The 24942-nt window shown below is 39.2% G+C and overlaps 1 protein-coding gene across 4 annotated transcripts in view; it reads left to right on the top strand.

Moving 5' to 3' along the window:
• LOC136855637 (calcineurin subunit B type 2) overlaps positions 1–24942 on the top strand; it is a 217200-nt gene that overhangs the window by 77355 nt on the left and 114903 nt on the right. For 2 of the 4 annotated variants that reach the window (XM_067132820.1, XM_067132818.1), the window contains exons 1-2: positions 2001–2139; positions 18103–18142. In XM_067132820.1, coding sequence (XP_066988921.1) covers positions 2137–2139; positions 18103–18142 — 43 coding nt within the window. In that variant the 5' untranslated portion in view covers positions 2001–2136. Of the gene's footprint in view, positions 1–2000; positions 2140–18102; positions 18143–24942 lie in introns of those variants that run through there. The other 2 variants (XM_067132819.1, XM_067132817.1) reach the window with 1 other exon arrangement.

Genomic DNA, 24942 nt, shown 5'->3' with positions numbered 1-24942 from the left:
CCGTAGTCTCGTTTGTCTCTTGGACATGTTCGTTGCCCCTCATTCTTAATTATTTTATTGGTCTTTCTAGTACCGTTTTTATAATATGAATTCAAGTAGGAGAATGGTCGCCCATTAAATAAAAGAAAAAAAAAGGGCAGGATGGGGCCTAACCATGAAGGCAGTGTTCGGCTTTTTACCTGTCTGTACATATTACCAACACTAAACACAAACAAGCTTAATGACGTACATCATTGACAAGTCAGATATTAAATGAAAGTTTCATAAACAAATATTCAAGCATATAAAGAAAAATAATACTAATGACAAGACAGATTAAAGTTTCAAGCATGGCCTGGAGAATAATTTGCTGAAAAAGTTACATCATATTTCACTGATCACGTAGCCAGGCTAATGCTGAGCAAAAACCCCATGATAGGGATACGCCATTCGATACTGAGCTTCATAGGCTACCTAATGAAACAAATGTACTGTACACAAGTATAATTATGAAGTATACCGCCATCAATACCATGGACCGGAATATTTAAGACACCCAGGCTAAAGAGTTCTTCTTCCTTTACCTGGATGAAACCCACAGCAATACACCACCGAAAGCATTAATCCACGAAGAAGCATGGGAAGGTTTAGATAAATGAAGATAAGTAATAGAATGAGTAATAGAATGACGAGCAGTGGAATGATAATTTATTTGTTAGCTGATGCTACGGTTTTCCAATTTTATCATTAGTTTGCAAAAGTTACCTTTTTCGCATAGTACTAGGTGTTCCGTATTTTGTGGAAACTTTCTCAACATTTTTTCCGAGGCACTGGTAAGATAGGCTTGTTCCTTGATAGTGTGTGCATAATGATTACAATCTATCAGTGTTGTAATTTATCCATTGCGTATCATCTACTGGACACGCTCAAACTATCTTCATTTTTGCACGTTACTTTGAATACAGTATACTGTACTCCCGAGTGGCACAAAACCAGCGTAATCTAACATAAAAAAAAAACTTTCCCTAAAACTCACTTCTAATTTTTACGTGAGGGAAAGTCAACCTAATTCAAAATTTGTTATGCAATTTGAATTTTACAGGTTAATAATGTACTTTTTAAAATGGCAACTGTATACATAAGTTAGAATTGCATTTTCTCCTAATGTCCCTTACCGCCCCACAGGAGTAAGAGGGCCTTCAAAGAAGACTCTTAGCATAATTAGCATTACTTCGCCTTAAAGCCGAATATTTAAATTTTAATTTTCATTACATAATGTGACTTGAAAACACGATTAGTTGAATTAATTGCAATAATATGAAAGTGTTAACGAAGACTGTGATGAGGCTGATAATATTAAGACAATTATAGCAAGCACATGCAAAACTATGTTACATGACATGTGAGCTTCATATCAAAGCTTTGTGTTCTTTTGTTGATGTTTCATTGCTTTCACTTGCAACCACTGCCAAAAATGGATTCATATAACCTTGACACTTTTCTGTTTCATCTGCATAAAAAATGCAGATATGTATGTTTCACAATGTCATATCATTTATCATTCACAATGTAATATCATCTATTTATACTAAGTTTCTCAGTTCGGTTTAACAAAATCTCATTTAAGGAAAATACTGCGCTTGGGCAATGAACTGAAGATTTGGCAACACTGTTCCACAGAGCGCAGACTCAGGGAGTAAAGCTCAATAAAGATTGAGGTATCTTAATGAAAATTCTAAGTACATGACGATCTGAGTAGATATAAGTAAATACTTAAGAAACGTTGAATAGCATACCAATCACCAATTAATTAACATTCTTTTTCTCAATATGAACTGAACAATCTTAATATAGCAACTGCGCCCTTCATAAAGCAAAGACATCTTTCGTCTTTTATTCTTTGCACTAAAACGAATTGAATAACCCTCTGCTTGTTCCTTTTTTTAAAATTACGGGGTTATACCTACGTGTTAACCAAAAACGACACTCGACAATTTTGCGTGGAGAGAAATAAATATTTCAGTTGTAGATAACGAAGTCATCTTTGCGCATGTCGAACGTCAAGGAGGAAATCGGAGGGGAGAGAGGAGAGTAACCTACAAGTCGCCCTGTCGCACCATCTAATTTCAGACAAATAAACACAAAACACCGAATAAAATGGTAAGTGGAATTGGATTTCCGTGCAGGTTGTAACACATTCCACCAAAGGCAAGTGGCGGAGAGTGGCTTCGGTCCTCTTTTTCGGGGGAAAAGGGCCGTCGAAGAGGAGGTTGTTGTTGTCGTCGAAGGAAGGTCGAGAAATCAATGATAGGGCTTAGATGGTGATGGTGACGATGACGATCACCTGTTCTGCCTGGCAGGTCCTCCAGATCCTCCCGCAGGTCCTTCCTTCGTTCCCTTAGACCCCGGGGACTGATTGTCAGTGCACGAGCTGTGAAATGGCAGTTAGGAGCCGTTGTGTGAGAGAAGGCTGGACCTGTACCTTTTGAGAAGGCTGCCCAGTCGTTTCGTGTGACCCCAGTCCAGTCGAATTCTGACATGTTACCGTTCTTATGGGACCTTTGACCCTGCTGCTTTTGCTCTTGGTCTGGGTCCGTTTACTCTTGCCTCGTTTCATTGATTTAGCCTCGCAGGTTGGGGTTACAGGCTAAGCCAAGCCATAGGGTAGCCTAGGCTGGTGAATTAAGGTAACGTTCAACAAAACCAGGCTGTTTCAGGTCATGCGAAGTCTTGCACATGTTTCACCTCAGTGGCACCAGGCCTCCCCGCAGTGTACTTTTGTTCGGCTGTTTTGCTTTGCCACGATAGGCATACTTAGGTTAGTACGCGGCGGCAAACTGGAGGCTACCGCCACAACCGTCTGGTTTGGTAACCAGTAATTTACCTGTGGAATGGCCACTGTGTTTGGTACCAGCCTCTTGGGGATGAACGTAAAAATAAACAGATGGTAAATAAACAAAATTTTAGCCTAATCGAAAGTTAGTAAGTACAGGCAGTCCCTGGTTAACGGCAGGCTCAGTTAACCACGATGCGGTTTTACGGGGCCTTGCCCAGCAACGAAAATCGGCAATGTTTGGCGCCGAAAATCACCCATTTCCGCTTATCGGCGCCAACAATTGGGTATTGGCGCCAATACGTACATAACAGAGGCACCCGAAACCGAAAATCGATTTTCGGTTAGCAGCAATTTTCAGTTATCATCACAACCTCAGAACAGAACCCCACCGATACCTGAGGACTGCCCGTATTGCTGTCAGCGACTGGTGGGAACCGGGTCGCAGTAGTAGTCCTCAATTCTATCCTATATGGCCTAGTTGAGGGAAGCTTAGCCTATGTAAAAATTTCTGTATTGTCTGTGATTTGGTCTGGCAGTGACAGTGAAGTTGCTGGAGAATTCGAGTTAATGTTGAATGATGAATTAAAGTTTACATGGCAGCAAAATTAGCGATGGTTGTAATTGGAGGCGAAGAAACCTAGTCTCTAGGCTACTACACTTTTTCACTTTTCTTCAACTTTTAGGTTGTGGTCACTGGTAATTTTATAGAACAGGTCTACACAGAGATAAGTAGGTTGGAGAATTTATCGTTTGGCTTAACAGGTGGATGTAAATGAAACTGTAAAAGTATAGTACTTTCTTGGCAATCTCAAGATTACCAAAAAAATTCATAACAAAATCCTTTCCCCGCTTGGAAGTTGATTGACATATTGACAGATTGGTGCCACATGATTGTGTGTTACCAAGTAGAATATAGCTCCAGTGTATTGATGTCGTAGGTCACTGGTAAATTAGTTGTGGTTTTTTTTCTGTCACTTGACCAATAATGCCTTGCCAGGCGTTGTTTCTGTTTGTAAACGCAGAAGAATGTTGCTCCTAGTCTGAGTTAAGTTTGGTATTTCTTAGCCTGTTAGGTGTGTCATAAGGGCAGTGCTGGACATTTTTGAGCGATTGACACACTCTTAACTATTCTGACCTCACTGGCTATAGCAAATTATTTGAATTTTTGGTGCATGCAAGTCTCAAAAATGACCAGCTTACCCAGGGATAGGTGATTTTGAATATGAATTAGGCTAAGGTTTTGTGGTAGTGTTTGGTGTGATTTTAACCATTTTCACAGGAGAGCAGTGTTAAATTTGAATGTATTTTAAGTATTACAATTGACTATTACTTCAGGAGCTTGTGATTTCAGATGTAATTGAGTTTTTCTGATTATTTTTAATATGGTGAAGATGAATTAGACTTTGTCCCTAAGTTTAACCATAATGGGGGGCACAGTGGGAAACAGAAGGCTGATCGTCGGGTAAAGATAGGTTAAGGGAAAGTGCAAAAGGACAGAGATAAGTAAGGTATTAAAGGAGGGTCATGTTCATAGCGTATGTCATAAGTAAGAGTTGAGGTAGAAGGGAGCGATCTCATTATGCCAGCTCTTTAATTTACAGCATTCTAGGTCAGGTTAAGAAAGGTGGGACTCCAAGTTCTCTATAGCCTAGGTTAGGATACATCCGTTATAACTGCCCCTGATGTATTTTCGTGCTTTATACATTTTGGGCGACTGTTACTGTTGACATGCAAGAATTTTAGACTTGATTTTGTTGTTAATTATGCATTGCTTGCTTTTCCAACATGCAGTGCACTCATATTTTGGTTCTCCCATTCACAAAACCCTGTTGTCCACTTGGGCACCCATAATTGTTGGGTAGGTAGAGTGGGATTCTGTAATGTTTAATGAACTTTGTTGATAGTAGTAGGTTTTCCTGTTTTTATACACATTAATATTCAAGTTAGTATTTACTTATTCTAATTGAATTACAATCCATTGCCATTTTGTTTAGGCTTATTCCTTGCCACAAGGTGGAATTTGTCATTGAACCTTGGAAAGCAAGTGGTTAACTGGTGTTAGTTGGGTGAGGAGTAGGAACCCCTATCCCCCTCTTGCAGTCATGAAACACCACTTTATTTTTTTTTGCTTTGGCAAAGTTAAGTGGTCATGTGCTTTGACTGGTCATGTAGAAATTCCTCCTATCTTTTTTATTGCAAATACAGTATGATGGTTGTGTTTTTTCAACATGGACCAGAACAGGCAAAGTTAACCATGAAAGGTGTGAAGACAGTGGATGGTTTCTCATTCTCTGTCAGCGTTAGTGTAACCAGTTTGTTGTTCTGCATAAGTAGGTCTTGCAGTGATAATGGATGGTCTTCCATGCAGTGGAGGAGTTTTGATGCAACATAGGAAGGCCAAAAGTTATGTAGTAATGGTAGGCAACAAGCCTGCATTCTGACAGTGTTGATCTAGGTGCATGTGCCAAGCTCTTCCCATGTGAAATAATGGCACAAACTTTCAGATCACTACATCCTACCAATGCTTTCCAGGTGACTTTGCTGGAACACTGACCGACATGACTGTCCATTGTTATCTTTCACCTGTGTTTCTTGCCTTTTGTCATGACCTGGGGGTCGCAGTAACTTGAAGTAAGTCTGATCTGTGCCCAAGCACCGGGCATATAAGGGAGCTTACTAATAGATATGGCAACAGTTAGAGGAATTGCCATATAAGGGAGCTTGCTTCAGCATGGCAGTGACAGCTCAGTTCCTATTGTGATAGAAACAACAAGCCTAGCTTTGGCAGGTTGTCCTTCATGACTTTTCATCCTTGGAGGTGCTTGTGCCTCTCAGGCACCTTCATCATTGCTCACTTCAGTTGCAATAGAAGCAGCACTGGTTGGCCCTGAGAAACCCTTCTCTCACCTTGTTCCCTTGAACCAAGAGTGAAGGAGAACCTAGCTTGGTGCCTGGATGAAGGGAACCTCATAGTGGATATTCCTTAGAACTCCCCACTTCCAGAGATGCTTCTCTTTTTAGATGCATTAAAAAGTAGTGAAACTCACACTTTGGAGATCTCTGTGCTTTAGCTGTTTGCACAGTGAATGATTGTCCTGTGCACATCAACTTTTTAGAGATACTTGCAAGTTTGTGTGATGGACAGTTGAACTTCTGGCACAAACATCAATGCTAGAAGAATTTTGTGGCAGACCAGCTCAGATGCCAGGGACGTTAGCCAGGACAGGTTGGTCCCTGCTTTCATGCATGGGAAAAGCTTTTTGATCTGTGTTGAATTCCAGTGATCAACCTGTTTGCCACAAGGTTATACAGGAAGTTTATTCTGCTTATCTGTTCCAAACCTTGGGGTACCTTGGGAAACATCTTCCAACAGCCCCTGGGACATCTGGAAATCTTTTGTCTTTCCTTCTGTCTGATTTGCCAAGGGTCTGAGGGTTTGTCATGCTAGGTCTTGGGTAACCTTGGCAGTTCCTAATTGGCACCATGCCAAGTGGTATCCCAATCTGCCAACTCTTTTAGTTAAGGCTCCCAATGATCCCTGTTTGTCCCTCTCTTCTCTGTTAGCTGCACATTTTGGGATAGCCTCAACTACCATGTACTAGAGAGTGGACCTTCTTCTTTGATGGGGTGTCTGGTAGGATCTTTCTTGGCAGCAGAAAGTGGACTTACTTGTCCACCTTTGGTGAAACACTGTTCTTAGTCCATGTGGTGAATTCTGTTGCTCCACCTTGAGTTAAATTAAGTAAACCTTAGTTTAACCAGACCACTTAGCTGATTAACAGCTCTCCTAGGGCTGGCCCGAAGGATTAGATTTATTTTACGTGAGCCAGGTCTTCCAGCTAAAGGGCATATACCGCTTGCCTACCTCATTAGCCTCAGCTAACAAGGTGATTCTACAAGAAACTTAGGCATTGAGCAGCCTTTGGGGGAGGTCGTGGATCTGTATCTTGCCCTTAAGACTTGTTCTGCTAGCCTTAGCTTCTTCGTAATGTGTTAATAGAGTGGATGGCCTTTTGCATCCGATCTGGGTCTTGTAGAACTTGTCATTTTCTAACGAGACTAGAGGATCTCTTGGCCCTCTCCCTCCAAGAACTTGTTAGCTGGGGTCCACATAAGATGCTTTTATTCTCAGTGCATGGCCTGTGCCACTATCTAATGAGGACTGACCTTTTAGCTGAGAGTGTTTGGGTCTCTTTGTAGTACCAACAGGCACAAGGTATTGTCCAGAACACCTTTTCTTTTTTGGCTCATGGAGAAGTCAAGCAGACTTTGTTTTTCCTGTAAGGAAGAGTCCTGTAATCTGGGTGAGAAATGATGAGCCTGGGTCATTGGCCCATCCTTAGCTGTTCCGTAGAACTTTTTGCTTCGCAGGTAGTGAGGGCAGGTGTCAATGGTGACACCAGACTACCTTAACCTCATTTTACCACGGGTACATCACCAGCAAGTCTTTAGAACCTTCGTTGGTTGGTCAATAGGTGTTGTGGTCTCCAAGCTTATCTCTGAAAACAAAAAGCATTTCCAAGGTACCTGGGTGGCATAAGGTTGGATGTTGAATGGGTGACTGACTGATACTCTCTCCCCTCTTCTATTCTTCCTTCCTCTGCAAGACAGCATTCAGGCTGAGTACATGCTGGAAAGGCCACAATGTTGGTACACTTCACAAATTGGCATCCCACCCAAGAGCTTCAGCTCATACAGTGTGGCGCTCCCTCCACTCGCCTTTTTAACGGGGGGAGGGGGGAAAGGAAGTTGTTTGTTAGTAAAGCTGTCTTCTGAACCAGTCAGTTCATGATTGAGCTAGATACTCACTGCCTTCCAACTTGAGCTACCCTGACTTTGGGGCAGTACACATTACTACTTGGTTCTTTGAAGTTTTCGTAAAGTGGGGGTTAATATACATCTCACTCTGTCTGAGGCCCAATCTTTTTGCTGTTTGTATAAGAGGTTACAGCAGTCATTCCTCCCTTGCTCTTGATGGTGACTTGGACCTTGTCATTTTTGGGTGGAGATTCAACCTGCTAGTTGAGAGATTATTTTCCCACCTAGGAGTGAGTTTCCTAAGTAAACAGCAATGGTTTGTATTCTCATAAAAACAAATTACGCATTATGGAAGTAATTGCGCTTTTCCTGGTATACAACTCGGTGCCTTTTATAATCCCACCTCAGCCAACTACCTTGTAATCAAGTTTAAACAACAAATCCTAGCTTGTGCTGAGGAATACTCTTGCACTAATGGCTCTTTTTTTTTTATACCTAGGCAGAATACAGATTACTTTAAAAATCTGTCATTTTATTGTTTTTCAAACTTCAGTTCACAAATTTCATGCGGACCTTTTCCTTAGAATAGTGTACAAAACTTTATGCAGACCTGCTGTTTAGAGTTATCATAACACTACAAATTTCATGCGGACCTTTTCCTTAGAATAATGTACAAAACTTTATGCAGACCTGCTGTTTAGAGTTATCATAACACTACAAATTTCATGCGGACCTTTTCCTTAGAATAGTGTACAAAACTTTATGCAGACCTGCTGTTTAGAATTACCATAACACCATACCAAGCCTATGTTATGTAAATTTTGTAGAGTTATACCCATAATGATGAAATCTTTACTAGACATTGTTTATTGTGCCAAAGCTGACCAGGCTGATAAACATCATCTTTATAAATATTTTATTCTTCCTTTCTATTAAGGAGTTTAGATATAAAATGTGTTCTCTACTGTACTGTACTCATTTGCCCCCATCAGATCACGATTTTTTCCTTGATTTTCTGTGTTTTCCTATAAGTCTTTTCTCTTGCTGTTTTTATGGCCAACTGTTCCGCGTCCATTCTCATTTAATGTACAAACCATCAGAGTCTTTGAGATCTGAATTTTGAGCATCTCGATACCACATCTGTTTCAGAATTCTCATTTGTTCCGAAGGAAATAGAAACCATCTCCTTTTATATAGGAGTATCCTTTAGCATGAGCTAGAATTGGTTGTTGAAAACTGGACAAGAAGGTACAATAATTAGTAAGTGGAGAAGGGGTTTGAGTCAGGGAGCACCAACTATTACTTTTCTTTTGACTGCCATAGAGTACTACAGATGGTCTGCACCTTCTGCCCTTTCTTGGCTGTTGAGAGCCTGGCTGAGTACTTATACCCTTTAATTTTGTGTTTGTTCCTTTTCTATGGAGAAAAAACATGAGCATTGTTGTTGCGAGAGATGTGGCCGCCCTTGTGGGAGGTTTATGTCACCCATAATGACTGACTCATACTTAGTGTTGCCTGCAAGGAGAAGCCCTATACTGTACTAGGGCTTCTCCTTGCAGGGATTGTGCTGTTTGGGTTCTGCCTCAGTGGGTTAAGTTTGGGAAGAGGAGGAAGAAGGATAAGAGGATTAGAAGCGCTTGCCAGTTTCGTCACACAGGGGATGGGATACACCTCTTGCATACTTTCCGAAGCATTCAAGATCTGAGCCTTCTCATTCCAGGGAGAAATCTCCGTTGCCTACTTCCACCTGTTGTTCCACACCTGGGTGTCGTAGGACCCATTCTTACTCTCTGTCTGGCTCATTGGCCGCTGAGTTTAGGAGCAGGAAATCTGTGGTGTCTAAGTTTTACCTCTGATCCTGTAGCAGCTGTACAGTACTGGGTCCTGTACATTTCCTCTGGTGAGAGGATCATATGGTTCGGTGTAGGACCAGGAACATCTAACGAAGCATAGATCTAGTGTGACTCCTCCTTTGGCTAATGAAGGTGCAACTTGTGTCTTAGGGGATCTAGTAGTGGGGCTGGATAGGCCCACTCCTTGGGAACCCTGGAGGCTGAGTTGGAGCAGCACTTCAGAGAGATGATTTTGCTCATTCAAGAGTGGAATAACCTTGGGAAGGCTGATCTAGGCTTTCTACCTAAAAAAACCTCCCTTATCCAAGTTGCCGATCAGCTTGACTGTCTGCTTGGCTCACTCCGAGAAGCTTGCTGCTTTTTCTCTAGAAGTAGAGTCCCTTCTTCACAAAGGGGCAATAGAGGAGGTTTTAGATCTCAGCTCGGAGGGATTTTAATACCGTCTCTTCATGGTCCCCAAATCATCGGGGGGCTGGAGGCCAGTTCTGGATGCCAGCTTCTGGAATCATTTCGTAGTGTAAACCAAATTTCATTTGGAAACCAGTCAGTAGGTCATGTCCTTTCTCCATTGGGGCGACTGGATGGTTACCCTGGGCATGCAGGTTCCCTTTTTCCTTGCCGCAATACATCTGGATTCAAGAAAGTTCCTGCACTTTGTATATTAGGGCAAAGTTCTCCAGTTTTGAGCCTTGCGCTTCGGCCTGTCCACCGCCCCACAAGTGTTCACTCGAATCCTAGCTCCTCTTGGGAAATGGCTTTGCCTTCCTGATGTCAACATTCGTCTCTTCTCGACGATTGGCTTCCTTGCCCTCTTTGGACTTGCTCAGTGCTTCAGTGGATTAGTCTGCTGGGGACCTGGGCCTCAGTAGAACCGTTCGTAAAGAGGGGCAGGCTTCACATGAGGCCTCTTCAGTTTTATCTAAACCATGCTTGAGTGGGAAAACCCAACCGGACTCCTTCCTTTTTCCCATCTCCTCAGAGATCAAGATGGACCTTCGATGGTGGTTGTCCATAAAAAGACTTCAAGAGGGGAGTTGCTTCTACCATTGCACCCAGAATTTTATTCCAACACTTCAGGAGGTTTGGGAAGCCCTTCTAGGGAGTCGGAAGACCTCAAGGATGTGACCTGTAGATCAGAGAGCTCCACATCTTTGTGAAGGAACTAAGGGCCATTGGACTAAGTCTCCAGGTTTTTTTTTTTCTCTCCTTTAGTTTCTGTTTAGTTTCTGGCAAAGCAGTAGTGGTTTACGCAGACAACACCACAGCGCTGTCTCATGTCCACAAACAAGGGGGCACCCACTCCTTCTCTCTCTACAAGTCGGTGAAAGACCTCCTCCTCTGGGCTGCTCAGTACCAGGTGAAGATTATTTCTCGCTTCATGCGGGGGAAAAATGAACGCCCTTGCAGACGAATTGAATCACTGCAGTAGGTTGCCAAGGTGTTGCCAGTGGAGTGGACTCAGGACTCCCTCATATGCAACGATTTCTGGAAACTTTGAGACAAACCCAGCTGTGGACCTCTTCGCAACATCGAGAAATCATCTTATCCCTTCCTGTTGCTCCCCAGTCCCGGGCCCTCTTGCATGGGCGATGGATGCCATGCTGTTGCATTGGACAGGCCTGGATGTTCACGCCTTCCCACCTTTCGGATTGATCAGGGAGGTGATCAACAAGTTCTCCTCTCACCAGAACATCTCAGTGACCCTGCTTGCTCCGTTCTGGCCCGAGAAGGAATGGTTTCCCAATCTGCTGTGTCTGTTAATGGACTTCCCAAGACTTCTGCCACAAAGAGTCACTGTTCAAACAGCCCCACTTCCTCAGGTCCCATCAGGGATTGTCCTTTCTGGCCCTGACAGGCTTCAGACTGTCAGGAGCCTCGTAAGAGCGAAAAGGCTTTTTGAAGCAAGCTACTGAAGCTTTAGCTAGGTGCAAAAGATCTGCTATCTGCAGGACGTTGCCCACAGGTCCTTGGACACTTTTTCCTTGGGTCCGGTGGTGGGTGCTCAACAAGTTGTATAGCTCATCCAGTGCCCCTGGCGGGACAGTTTGTATCTTAACTAAGATGATGGTATGAAAGTGAGAATGAATGAAATGACTAGTCGCTTTTTCTTATCTTTCCCCTTGTTTTCTCTACTGGCAGGCAGTGAGAAGATTAATCCATCATCTGCTGGAACTGGTTAGATGCAGGTGAGTGAGTGGTCATTCTGTTTGAATATGTTATTCAGACACGAATTAAATACAGGCAGTCCCCTGTTAATGGTGGGCTCGGTTAATGGCGATCCGGTTTTATGGGGCTTGTCTAGCAATGAAAATCGGCAGTTTTCGATGTCGAAAATTGCTGATTTCCACGTATCGGCACCAATAATTGGGCATTGGCGCCGATACGTACCTAACAGAGGCGCCGATAACTGAAAATCGGCACTTTTCAGCACCGATAAGCCTCGAAAAAGCACAAAAATCACTGACTTACGGTTATCATCACACCCTCAGAGTGGAACCCCCGCCGATAACCAGGGACTGCCTGTACTCTCGAAAGCTAGTCCTCCCTCTCCCTAACAATGGGAGAGTGGAACGATAACAAATGGAATTGGTGGCTAACTTAGGTTTGTAGTCTGAACAGATATAGCTCTTTAACTTCCACTTATATTTATATAATGTCTCTTCACATTATGTTTTAGCCAATAGTCTGACTGTTTGATAAACTATTTATCTAACAGATCAATGGCTTAAGTCTCCTCCCTTTGTCTTCCCTTAGCAAGGAAGTGGGACCAGGTGTGCCAAACCACCAGTTGCTCATGATATGCTCTCCTCCCACCAAAAATGAGTATCCTTATGTTAAAACCCAGGTTTGTTGCACATGAACAAATGACAAATTTTTAATTAATTTGTATTTTTCTTAGCTAATAAACCTGCAGTCTTAACTTAGGCTGCCCAGCTCTGCCACCCATCAACCTGGTTACCTGGGTTGGAAGAAACTGAATGAGTCACATGGGTGAGAGGAGGTCAGCGTTGCCTCTTTTCTCATCCCATTGGCCGAACCCCGTTGCCACCAATTCCTTGTTCTACAGTTGTTTATGATTTTTACCAGTTTCCAGCTGGCGCCAGAAGAATTTTTCCGTTACGTTAAGAGTGCAGGTTTATTAACTATGAAAAACACAAATTAATTAAAAACTTATCATTTTATCCTCCTACCAAAAGTAAGTCCCCTTTAAATTAAGACCAAGGATTTGTTCTGTATATGAACAAATGACAAATTTTAAATTTGTATTTTTCATAACAAACCTGGGGTCTTAACGTGCATGGTCCACCTCAAGCCACCCCTCGTACAGTTACCTGGGCTGGAAGAAAACTGAAACATCACGGCATCTGCTAGGAGGGAACCAGGTCTGGCTCCACTCACCTCTTCCCTCATTGGCTATCTCCTGTTGCCACCTAAACCTTGTACTATTAATAACCGGACTCCAGCTAGGTGCTTGAGAAAATCCCCTTACATTAAGACCTCAGGTTTGTTTCTTAGGAAAAATGCAAATTGTTTCAAATTTGTCACTTTGTATCCCTCTGCAATTTTCATTAAATATAGCTAATCTTGAATTCTTAAAACCAGTGGATTAGTAGAGTTAAAAGCACTTAAACTTTCTAAAACACATTTTTAGTTATTAAAAATGGTAAAATTTTCTTCATTAATGGTTGCTATTCTCTAAATAGTCCTTACAATTCCATACAGTTCCACAGTAAAAACAGACATCATGGCAGGTTGTGTACTTCTACCATAAAAATCATTACTATATACAAGTGCTCCAATTCTAATGCTAGCACTGGATTTGGAGCTGGCAGTAATTTATAAAAGTTGAGTTTTTATGTTCATGTTCCATAAAAATTGAGCTGGTTTCCAATTCTTTATGGTAATGAAAAGGCTGACAAACTAGCAAGGAAATGTAGACATCTATGCAATGGCTTTTTACCAGATATCAGATCATTTGGTAGGAGCATATGGCAGGAAGATTGGAATACAGTTAGGAAAAGCAAAGGGAGAGAAATTACAAATGCCATATTTCCTTGGAAGTATAGCAAAATGCCCAGAAAATGGAAAACTACACTCTACCATCTAAGGATAGGGCATACCTGCCTCACACAAGTTTTTAGTAGTACTGTAAATGGAAATCAACCATCTGCAATGGCTTCCTGGTCCCTTTGACGTGAGACATTCGCTAATTTGAATGCCCCAGTCTTGGAGACCCCAGGAAAAGCCTTCTCTCTGAGGTTCAAGACAGGAATGGCCTGTACTGTACATTCTAGGTAAAGTCCCCAAGGAAGTTGTTTATGATGCCATAGGCATTTTTAGCTTTTTATTAGAAGCATGCCTTCTGTAAAAGCTGTATCTTTAATTTTTTATGTACAGTAGAGGCAGTCCCGGGTTAATGGTGATCCGGTTTTACAGCGCTTGTTTAGCGACAAAAATCGCTGATTTCTGCTTATTGACGCCGATAATTGGGTAATGGTGCCAGTACATACCTAACAGAGGTGCCGATAAGCCCGAAAATCGCCGATTGTCGGTTAGCGGTGATTTTCAGTTATCATCACACCCTCAGAGTGGAACCCCTGCCGATAACCAGGGATATCGGTGTCAGTGACCTCATGTCCCGATGCCAGAGAATATTAAATCAATGATTTGATCATCAATCCACATTCCTGTTAATCATTAAAGTATCTATACTTTGTCTTTGAAGGGAAAGCCTTCCAATTCTAGCCTCTTTATTTTGGTATGAGCACAGCACCACAATTATTCACCTGTGTGTAGGCGCCTTTAGCAAGGTGGTGTCATCTGCTGGGTATCAGAGTTCACGGTAATTCTAAGCCGTAGTTCTGGGTGAGCTAGACTATGGCAATTGACGTTTTCCTATGTTATTTTACTTGCTTTACAAGAATTTAAAGTTATACTTTGTTGGCCGGCTGTAACTAAACTGTAATTGACCTTTGAAGACTACACGACAGGGTAGATCTAACCTAGGGGTGTTTACTGGTTACAATTTTGCCGTATTAGCTATGGAGGTGGTGGGGGCTGGTTGCGGAATGCCGGCTTAGATCTACCCCTTTGGTAGTGTAGTTTTCAAAGGTCACTTACAGTTTAGTTACAACCCACCAATAAAATATTACTTTAAATTCTTGTAAAGCAAGTAAAATAACGTAGGAAAACGTCAGTTGCCATAGTCTAGCTCACCGTAGAACTACGGCTTAGAATTACCAAATTCTCATATTTTTGGACAACTAGTTAGTGGTTGCCATTGTTTCAGGGGATCTTGAGGGTGAAGGATTATCTTCTGTGTCTAGCCTCGGGGCTGGGCAATTTAATCAGTGTCAGCTAGAAGAGTTCATTAGTTTCATTTCAAGAACTCGAGGGACTCCTCTCATCTTCTGGACTTGACTCCAGTAGTAGTACTGTAGTTCCTTAAGATCTTTTGGGTTCTTTACATTGATGGGGAGAGCGGTCTAGACTGCTTGCCTCTTGACCTTAAGAGCCCAGACGCCAAGTTGTCTTCAGATGTGTTGGTGTCAGGTTGGGGAGCCATTCAGGGGAACATCAAAATGTTGGAGAGTTGGATCGTAGAGGAGAGCAAACTGTAAGTGCTAGGAGTTGTGGATCCTTTGTAGAGACTCAGATTTGCTGCTCTTCATACCAGAATCCTCAGGTATGGGGTGTTGATACTTTTCTTCAAGAGTGGTTGAATCTAGACGTTTAAGCTTTTCCTCTTTTTTGTTATTTCAAGAAAAGTCTCAAGTTACAAGTTTTTCAGAACAAATTGATTTTGATATCTCTTGGGTGGCTCCGTAGGGAATGGTTTACTGAGCTCTCTCATGATTGTAGATGTTCTTTGCCTTCTGCTGTTCAGGAAAGATACTTTTAGATAGTCTCACTTGAGAAAATTCTATCAAACATCCACATGCTTCTTAGAAGGGGCTAGGAAATCAATCCTTAAGGTCTAGAACTCCCTCCACTGTTAAAATGTTTCAGTAACAGAGGTCAGTTTATACATCTTGGTGCTTGTCCAGAGGGATATCTAGCACCCTTTTACCACTATAGATAACCTGATTAAGCTCTTCTATATCTCAGGTACACAAAGCAGTTTTCTGTCCCAGTTATCAAAGGATGGTTTATGATATCTTCAGTTTTGCATCACGTTAACTTGAATATTGGTCATGATTTCGATTTGAAGGAGGTTTTCCAATCTTTGGAGCTGGAAATGTCAAATCTTCATATTATGGTTCAAGATGTAATTTGGATGTAGTCCTTAAGTATATAACATTACCTTGGTTGGAGCCTTTGGATAAGGCATATCTTGAGAACTTTGAAGGCACTTTTTTCTATTGGCTCTTGTTATGGTAAAGTGTATTAGTGAGTTTAAAGCCCTTTATAAGTGGGCCTTTGTAGCAGCAACTAAGTTAACTCATTCAGTAGGAAATGAAAAAATGGGTTTATGTCCTTAGTTAGAGCTCTATCAAAGTCCTTCAAAGGTTTACCTGGGAAAAATGCAGATTTAAACCTCTTAAGACAGATTTAAACCTTTAAGAGAGGAGTAAAAAATTTATTTTGTAGTGTTAGGATGCCAAACTTTCCCTGCATCCAAGAATGTTATCCTTTTTCTACATTGTTTAAACCTTTCGCTATGGCCCTTATGAACAATTAGTCTTTGGAAAGTGGCAGTGACTCTTGGTAAACACAAAAATATTTATACATTTCTTTGTTCAAAGAGACATACCTCTGACAGTTTTCAAGGTAGACCTCTCAGTTTTGTTTCATTTTGCAGCTGAATAATTTTTCTGTACAGTGGCATAGAAAAACCTAAAATTACTCTTATATAGGTGGAATAATGAGTAGAAATTACAAGAAACGAGAAAATTTGCACTTTTCCCCGAAAAATTTTACCAAATAAAAACTATTTGCAATAAGGTTTTCAGTTTTTATCCATAGCGCACCCAGATAAATTGCCTGTTTATTGCAATGCAAAAAGTTATAATTATACCAAAGAAAATATGAAAAAATGAATGACAATAGCATCACATTTTCCATAGGATAAGTAACACTCAACAACATGATATGCACAAAAAAGTCTTTATATCTGTTTTTGTTCAAAGATGCGTAACTCTGACAGTTTTCATGGGAGACTGCTCAATTTTATTTAACTGAAATAAGTTTATGTAGGTGAAATAAAGAGTATACTATAAGTTTACGAGATATGGGAAAATTTTGCACTTTCCCCCAAAAAAATTTGCCAAAAAAAAAAAAAAAACTAATTTGATGAAAGTCTTCATTTGTTATCCATAGCACAACCAGATAAGTTACTTTCTTATTGCAGTGAAAAAGTTTGTTACCCAGGAAAATATGAAAAAAATTAATGACAAAGTAACGTCATGTTTTCCATAAAATAAATGGCACTCGGTCAGTTGTTTTCTCTCTCTCTCTCTCTCTCTCTCTCTCTCTCTCTCTCTCTCTCTCTCTCTCTCTCTCTCTCTCTCTCTCTCTCAAACAAGTAAACAAACATGTTAAATTTTACTTTCAATTTTCCCTCCAGTGCTGAATGACCTCATAGGTTCCAGCTCTTGGCCTTAGGCCTAAATTTCATTTTCCGTTCCATTCCATCCACATAGGTGGTTAGGAGGGCAGTTTCATGTCAGAAGGTAGTTGTCTAGTTTTGACTGTTGGTTATGGGCTTTTCATCTCGGGTACAGGAGTCACTATAACTCTGAGATAGTTCTTTTCACTTGATGAGGATCCTTTGACAAGTCTCGCTACAAGGGCCTTATGCCTTGCTATGGATCCAATATCTGGCAATACCACTTACCAGAAGGATCACACAACAGGGAGGAATGTTTGGAAGCCTTTTCCCTCCTTATGAAACCTTTGTTTGCTTGGGTGAATGGATGTTTCTCTGGCTACACTAATGCACCATCCTCATTCAATGTGGTAGTAAGCTAACTTTAACAGTAGTTCCAAATGATGAAAATTTTTATGATAAAATTGACCATTTTGATACCTACCTACTGTTAAAGTGGAAGGCCACCCAGCCTCCCCACATCAGAGTGGGTGGTCATGAAGAATTCTGACAAGAACATCAATATTCCAACACCACCAGGTGGGAAACAAGTGATTACAGAGACAGTCCATCTGTTTCAGCCTAGCATTATTCTTTTGTTTATTTTGAATGCTGATCGCACCTAACAGTGCAAAGATGCAAGCTAACTGTAAGAGTAGGTAAGTATCCAAGTAATTTTATCAAAACTTTCAATTTTGTGTAATTGTATGGTTGAAACTATGAAGGCCCTTCCACTGTTGCAGTCTTTTAATAATTTCCATTATTTTAGTGAGCTTTATTTTTCTTCATACTGCAGCCTCTAACCACCTTGCATGTAGAAATAAATGGATTCCTTTTGATATGGACATTTAAGCACCTTTTTGGTAATGAAAGTCAAGTATACGTTACACAGTGCAGCAGTAGTGACATGCTGGCTAAAATTTTTGCTGGCCCAATGGCCTTACAGTAATTGGTAATTCATTATTCCCTAGTTTTATTTCACTTTGCAAATGGAAACAATAGTAATGGTTTCATATTTTTCAGTATTTTTAATCTGCTATATTTTTCATTGGTTTTTATTGGAGTTTTGACGAAGCCTGCTTTTCCAGGGTAACGAAGCATCATTGCCGATGGAGATGTGCTCCAACTGTAAGTAAATGTTGTGTGGTGTTGTTTTTTCAAGTGTTGTTACAGGCCAGAATATAACATAGGACCATTTTTGATTGTGGCAATGTTATTGATGCGTGGACAGATGTTCAGATTGCTTCTTGTCCTCCATTCTCGTTGGAAAGGAAGTTGAAGAGATGTAGCATTGACCAGTCATGATTTTTGGTCCATTTTTTTTTGTTATTTTATTTGCCACAATTGATTATTGGTCAGCAAAAAATGCTGGAATGTTTTTTTTCTTATTTTTACCTCCTTTACAAAGTGTAGCGACTCTTAGTTTACTCTTAACCTGATTTCAAAATTCCTTATTAACGTTTTCAGCCTTGTGTCAAGTGGTATTGGAAGTGTCTTTTGAGTGACTAATATAAAGTGTTGACATCTTTATTAAGAGAATCATGTTCAGCATTTTTTGAGTAAGATTTAGTGCATTGAGATCTCAAAGAAAAAAAATTGAAAGGGACCTTGACTAGTAGAATTGAATTGGAATGTGCAATGAAATAAACTGTGTCCCTCTCTACATAGGAAATTCCAGATTTGTAATATTATTTCTATGCTACACCGGATGAATGAATAGGGACTGATCAATGTACGTATCCATTTCTAGTAATTGCTATGTATAGGTATTTGCTATGTATAGGTTCTAGACTGTACGTTTGAGCTAGAAAAGCAACTTCAGGGCCTTTTATGTAGTGATAGAATGGTAGTGTTAATCTCAACTTGTAGAAAATTGGAATGTACTGGAACTAAATATATTTTAATTAAATGGGTCCCAAACATGTAGCTACAAAGGCCCAGATTCTGATTGATGTGGTTGGGGCTTCAATGCTGATGAATTTAGCATTAGTAGTGAAAGGTTCTCTCAGAATTTGGGCCTGTATTTAGTTCAGGCAGAGCATGGATGTACATAGGCCTAGTATGGTGGTGAGTCTGTAGAAGAAATTAATTGATTGACCTTTTCCCAATCTTAATTACGCTCCTTTGGAACTCCTAAGTATTTGGATAAGTTATTAATTTCTTAATCATCTCCCAGAGTTATGGATACAGAAAATTGAGTGCACATTATGAAGCTTTCTCTAGTATGAGTTCATTACACTCACTGGTCGTATCGTAAGAAATTGACTGTCGAAAGTTGTAGGTTCATTTTAGGTTTGCTTGTTCTCAGTAAACATATCCTTCAAAAAAAGACTGGTGAATAGAATGTTTGACAAGGAGCTCACAGATTATGTTGTGATTGCCTTTTTTATGTGACATTGTGATTTTGTTGTCTAGAAGTGACTTTTAAGTGGGCCCCTGTTTGCTTACATATTAGTTATTCTGAATCTAGATTTAACCAAATATGCAAGGAAGGGGTCGCCACTTAAAACCATATTTAGATTTCTATACCCAACGAAAATAGGATTTTCTTGTAAAAAGCCCTTAAAGAGAATTCCTGATTGTTGGTTTTAGAAAGAAATCCTTTGTTGCCATCATAGTCAAGGGGTTTGTAGTAAAATTCCCCAGTTGTAGCATCTTCAATTCTCAGATTATCCTTGAAGATAGAGCACATTATCGTAAGGTTACTCTGTGACTTGTTACATATTTGTCAAGGCCTCTGAAGAAATACATGCAAAATTTGACTGATTATACTACAGTGATGATGTAGGCCAAACCATTTTTTTTTTTGTTTTTTTTTTCTCAGTGTTGGAAATTATTGATGTGAACCATTTTGAGTCTTTATATTGGTTTATTATACAGGATTCTCAGTTTCAAAAGTACCGGTAGGTAAAGTAGTAGTTGAAAAAGAGCATATATAATGGAAAGTGACTTAAATATTTCAGTGTTGGTTAAACTCGTATCCTAGATAAAGTGTACCAGTAAGGTACCCTCTAATTTTACCTAGGAACTGACGATAACATTAGCTTAAATCCGCAAAACTAATAAAGGAGAATTGTTTGAATTATTGGTATCATAATCCTCTATTTGGTATGAATCTTGTGGAGTATATTAGATAAGAAGGAGCATGTTGATGTGAACATGAGTGGTCTTAGTTTTTCCAGTGTGTAAACAAAATTGATGGTCTAGGGACCCATAGTTTGTTGCTTAACCATATCCAGGCTTATGCTGATGCTGATGCTTCAATTATTTTGTCTTTTATGTTCGTTATTTTTCAAGGTAGCAGTTATGATTTTTGAGAAGCTGGCTTTGCTACTTTATTTTTAAAAAATACCTGGTTGTGTTTGTTATACCTACATAGGGCAGACTTGATCTACAGTGATTATTCATAGAAAACTCATATTTAGCTCATGGGAAAAATCTTGAGCTTCTATGTATAGCAGAGACTTTTGTAATTGGTACCTAGGGATGTAAGATAAAACAAAATGTTCAGTTTGTTGTATACGTGCTAACTTACGTTAACATTCTTTGGCTCTATAACATTAACAGTGTTTCCTTGATATTACCATCATGGGAGCTTTTTGAATGTTTATTAATTGTTCTTTATGAATTATCTGTTCTGGTTTGTCTCAAGCTGTGCAGCTCTGAATTAAGAAATTTATTTTATATTACAATGAAAGGGTATTTAAACTGTATATTGTATACCTACAAGTTTCCATAACATTTCAGTTGCTAATATTGCAATTTCTTAAATTCTGTATCTAAAATATAAGAACTATGAAACTTCTTTCAGTTGATGCTTCTATTTCTTAAATTCTGTATTGAAAATCTATGTAGTTCTGAAACTTCTTTCAATTGCTGATATTGTAATTTCCCTAAAACTGTATCTAAAATCTGTGAAGTTCTGAAACTTCTGTCAGTTGCTGATGCAACTTCTTTCATACTGTAGCTAAAATCTTTGAAATTCTGAAAAGTTTTGAAGTTGCTGATGTTGCAGTTTCTCTTGATCATCTAAAATCTATGAAGTTCTGAATCATCTCCCAGTTGGTGACGTAATTTCTTGTAATACTGTACCTCATTCCATGGGTATTTAATTTCTGGTAATTTCCTTACCAATACTCCTTTTCTACACAAAGTATATCAACTTCACTGGAATAGAAAATTTTCTTCCCAGAAAGTTTTCCGAGGTACTGCAGCAGGAGGTTTGTATTTTCTACTTTTAGAAATACACCGAATGCTGTTGATGGTGTGGGGTGGGTTTAGTTTGTTAGTCAAATGCTTATTCATGCTGGTATGTAGTAGCTGGTATTTAGAAATTTGATATTTTGCTTAATGAAGTTTTTGGAACTCTGTCTACAGCCTTAGGGGAATGTACTGATGTGCTTTCCATTTGTGCCTTGTTGTACTCTTATTTATATAATTTATTGATGCTTCAGTGCTGGTGTGGGTTAATTATGGCCATCAATGTACTGAGTAATATATCATTTAATTTTCTCTGTATAGAAAGAAACTTGTAATTTCTATATCAGTTCTGTTTAATATATTGACTGAAATTTTCCTGTTATTTATTTAGATGTGGTAGTTGTGCAAGTAGTTTGGTAGGCTGTAAAGACATTGCAATATATATAGTATGTATTAGATGGTTTATATACAGTTCTTCTTTAGTAGTTTGTCTCATGCACGTAACTATAGAAGTGCTGTTGGTTTTTGTAAACCATCTGTTATATATCTGGCTTTATAAAATCTTAAAGTAGAAATGATTTTTGTACATTACCAGTACCAAAAGAGCAAACATATTTTTGAGTTATAGAAGGGACAAATTAACAGGTGTGTTTTCTTCATTTGGCAAAGTTGGTTAAATGCCCTGTGATGAAGCTATTATATTTAAGTGTTTTAAGTATTTTTTTTTCTTTCATTTTTGGAGTACTGTTCTCCAGTATGGTCTTAAGGTTCTGACTCTCATCTCAAACTCTTGGATAGAGTTGTTATGAGTCAAGTTTATTTTGCCTACTCTTAAATTTAACCTGCGGCATAGGCGTTGAGTTGGTTCATTATGTTTGTTGCTTAAAATGTACTACAATGACAAACATCCTTTGCACTCTTCTTGACCTTACCCAGCTGGTTTTGCTGCCATGCCAGGCAGGCTGCAGACAGTGTGTTGTTTTCTAGTATTGGTGTATCTGTTTCATGTTCTATTCCTTCATTTGTCACCTTTTCTTTAAATTGTCTCTTTGCAGGCTGATTTCCCTTTGAAGCCTTCTAGGGCATATAATCTTGTGACTGTAGTTATTTCAGCTGAAGATTTAAAGAAAGAAAATTCCACATTATGTAGATGCTGCTATCTCAGATATTGGAAGACCTCTCATTTTTTGTTGAGTTTTTTCGACAAATTTTCCCAGCTTTGCTTTGTTGAAGCCTATATTGAATTTTTAAGATTGTGTGGAAGTTTGCTGAGGAAAGAATCAGGATTTAGTTGTCTTTTACTGAGATAACATTGGAAATGTCAACCACTTATATTGATTTGCTGGGTGAAACCAACTACAGTATTGTCCTTGTAATTTTTACTGGTATAAATTCAAAGATTTTAATTGGAATGCTGTAGATAATTGGTTCATAGGGTACATACATTACAAGGTTAATTAGTGTTGCAGTAAACAGATACCATTGAAGGAGAACTCTACTCAGATGGCTGAGGACTGTGTTCTCGTATGTTCCTCGTGTTAGTTTCTTCAGTTAGTGATGTATTTTTATTTATATTTTATATTCCAACTTTGATCCTTTGGTGTTTGAATGCATTGTCTGTCTTCTCTTTTTCCAGAGAGAGACCGAGTTTGACTCTGTAGCATTGTTTGGTGTGTTCAAATTGGACATTACTTGAAACAGTTACAGATTTGATTCCGAGACATAACTTCGAGAGACTCTTGACTGTGTTTGGTGATGTTGGACTTAATTTTCTCTTGAGAGTTAACATTTTGTCACCTCTTTTTGACCCAAGATGGAAGGAAAGCTCTGTAGGGGCATTGAATAATACAGTATACAGTATATGGATACCTATTATCATCCTTGTATATGCACAACATTTCTTCAAATCAACAAAGAAGGATGGAAGTTTAATCTTTTGTAATTATTGTAGATTTCCTTTGTAGCCACAATCATATATTCTTTTTCATGAGTACACAATTAACAAGAAAAATTTAACAGAAATGGCTGTTAGACATGGCAAAAATTATACTCTGTAGTTTTCTATGAAAAATTAACCTGGAGATCAAGTTGTACCAAGATGCCACTACGTAGAAGATGCAAGCTATGTACATTAGTATTTAAAGATATTTTTCATTACACTGTAGTGGCTTGTTAAGGAAGTACTGTACCAGGCCAAAACATTTTGCTTTACAACCTGATGATCAAAAAATAGGTTAGATCATTAAGAAAAGGATTAGATTACAGCAAATTTGAGCACCTTGAAAGAGACAAGTAATGGAACATTTTATTTTACGGATTTGTGCAGGTTGACTTTCAGAACTAGTTTATAGTAATGTTGTACAGTATTATACTCAAAGTATATTCATGAGAGCTTTTAGCAGATCAAATATTAAGACTTCCTTTCTAATCTTTTGTTTACAGGTGTTTAATTTTATGTTCTCATTCATAAGGCTGGTAGACAGCCCCTGGCAACAGAAAGGAAAGATTAATTAGGGCGGTTTCAATGAATTGATTTTTGGAAGATAAATTCATGACTAATAATTGAGGTATCAGCAATATGCTAATAAAAGGTAATCAAATCTGTGCCATTTGCAGGATTGCCATCAGGTAGTTGAACACAAATACCAGGATTCTTAGCAATGACACTTGCAAAAAGCTGATGATGTTATTGAGTTTTTGTTTTTCATGCCATTGCTGTGTATTATTGTTATCATAACTGTTATAATTATATGATATTTGCTGCTTTATTCCTAAGTTTTTATTATTATTCATTTGAACCATGCTTGTGTGTAGCTTTTCCAAAACCACGTGAAGTTGTTGCGAAGTAAACCTGGTAGCAATGTGATCACGACGACCCCCTTCAAAGCAGCGCACCACAATGTGATCTGTGTTGCCAAGGTGCCATACTGGAGTTGTAATGACTTCTATGATAACATCATTTCTCAAGCAAGTAAAATAGGGGATTAGTATCATTATGGAAGGGGATCGAAAAGTTAGTAACTGAGGTAGCGATCATCGTCCATACTGGTATTATGCCATATTTTTTTTTGCTTTAGAACTTGCTTATTATAGTAAGGCAGAAATTCACCACCTCAGGGTCAGCTGTTATTTGGAAGAAGGATTCTTGAGAGTTTTTAGTTTTCAGTGTAAAAAAACAAATACCGAACATTACTCTAGTTCTGTATTCAGTGTTGTTGAACCTCATAGCTGTAAAGTTGCTTAGCAAATTTGATGAACTTACTTTCATGAAAGAATTATGTAGTATATGCCATCCTTTCTTGAACATCATTTCTTATTGTGGAATTGTGGAAGATATTAGTTAAAGCTTGTATTGTCATAGAAAATTTGGTAATACTGTAATGGTTTTGAATCACTAGGGAACGCGATCAGATTTACTCTGTTGTGTATAAAATATAGTGCTTATAGTTCTACCGTAACAGGAGCAGAACAATATCGGAAGACTAGACATTCATGTGGTATTAGCTCTGTTGTAGCTAATTTATCCTTCTGCTCAGCAGTTGCAGTTAATTTTTTTGTTATACCAGACTATTTCTTGTACCTAGTCAAAGTTTAAGGCTAGTTTGTGTTTGAAAAATCAGTACTATGATGAGGAAGTCGTGATATCTTTTAGAAATTGATATGTTGGGTGGTAACAGACTTTTTATTTTTATTTCTACTCAAGTCTTTTAACTTGGTTAGAAAACAAA

The sequence above is a fragment of the Macrobrachium rosenbergii genome, chromosome 32 (assembly GCF_040412425.1).
Source record: "Macrobrachium rosenbergii isolate ZJJX-2024 chromosome 32, ASM4041242v1, whole genome shotgun sequence".
In the NCBI taxonomy this organism is placed as follows: Eukaryota; Metazoa; Arthropoda; class Malacostraca; order Decapoda; family Palaemonidae; genus Macrobrachium; species Macrobrachium rosenbergii.
The sequence above is the reverse complement of the archived record's forward strand: the minus strand, read 5'-3'. Positions and strand labels throughout refer to the sequence as shown.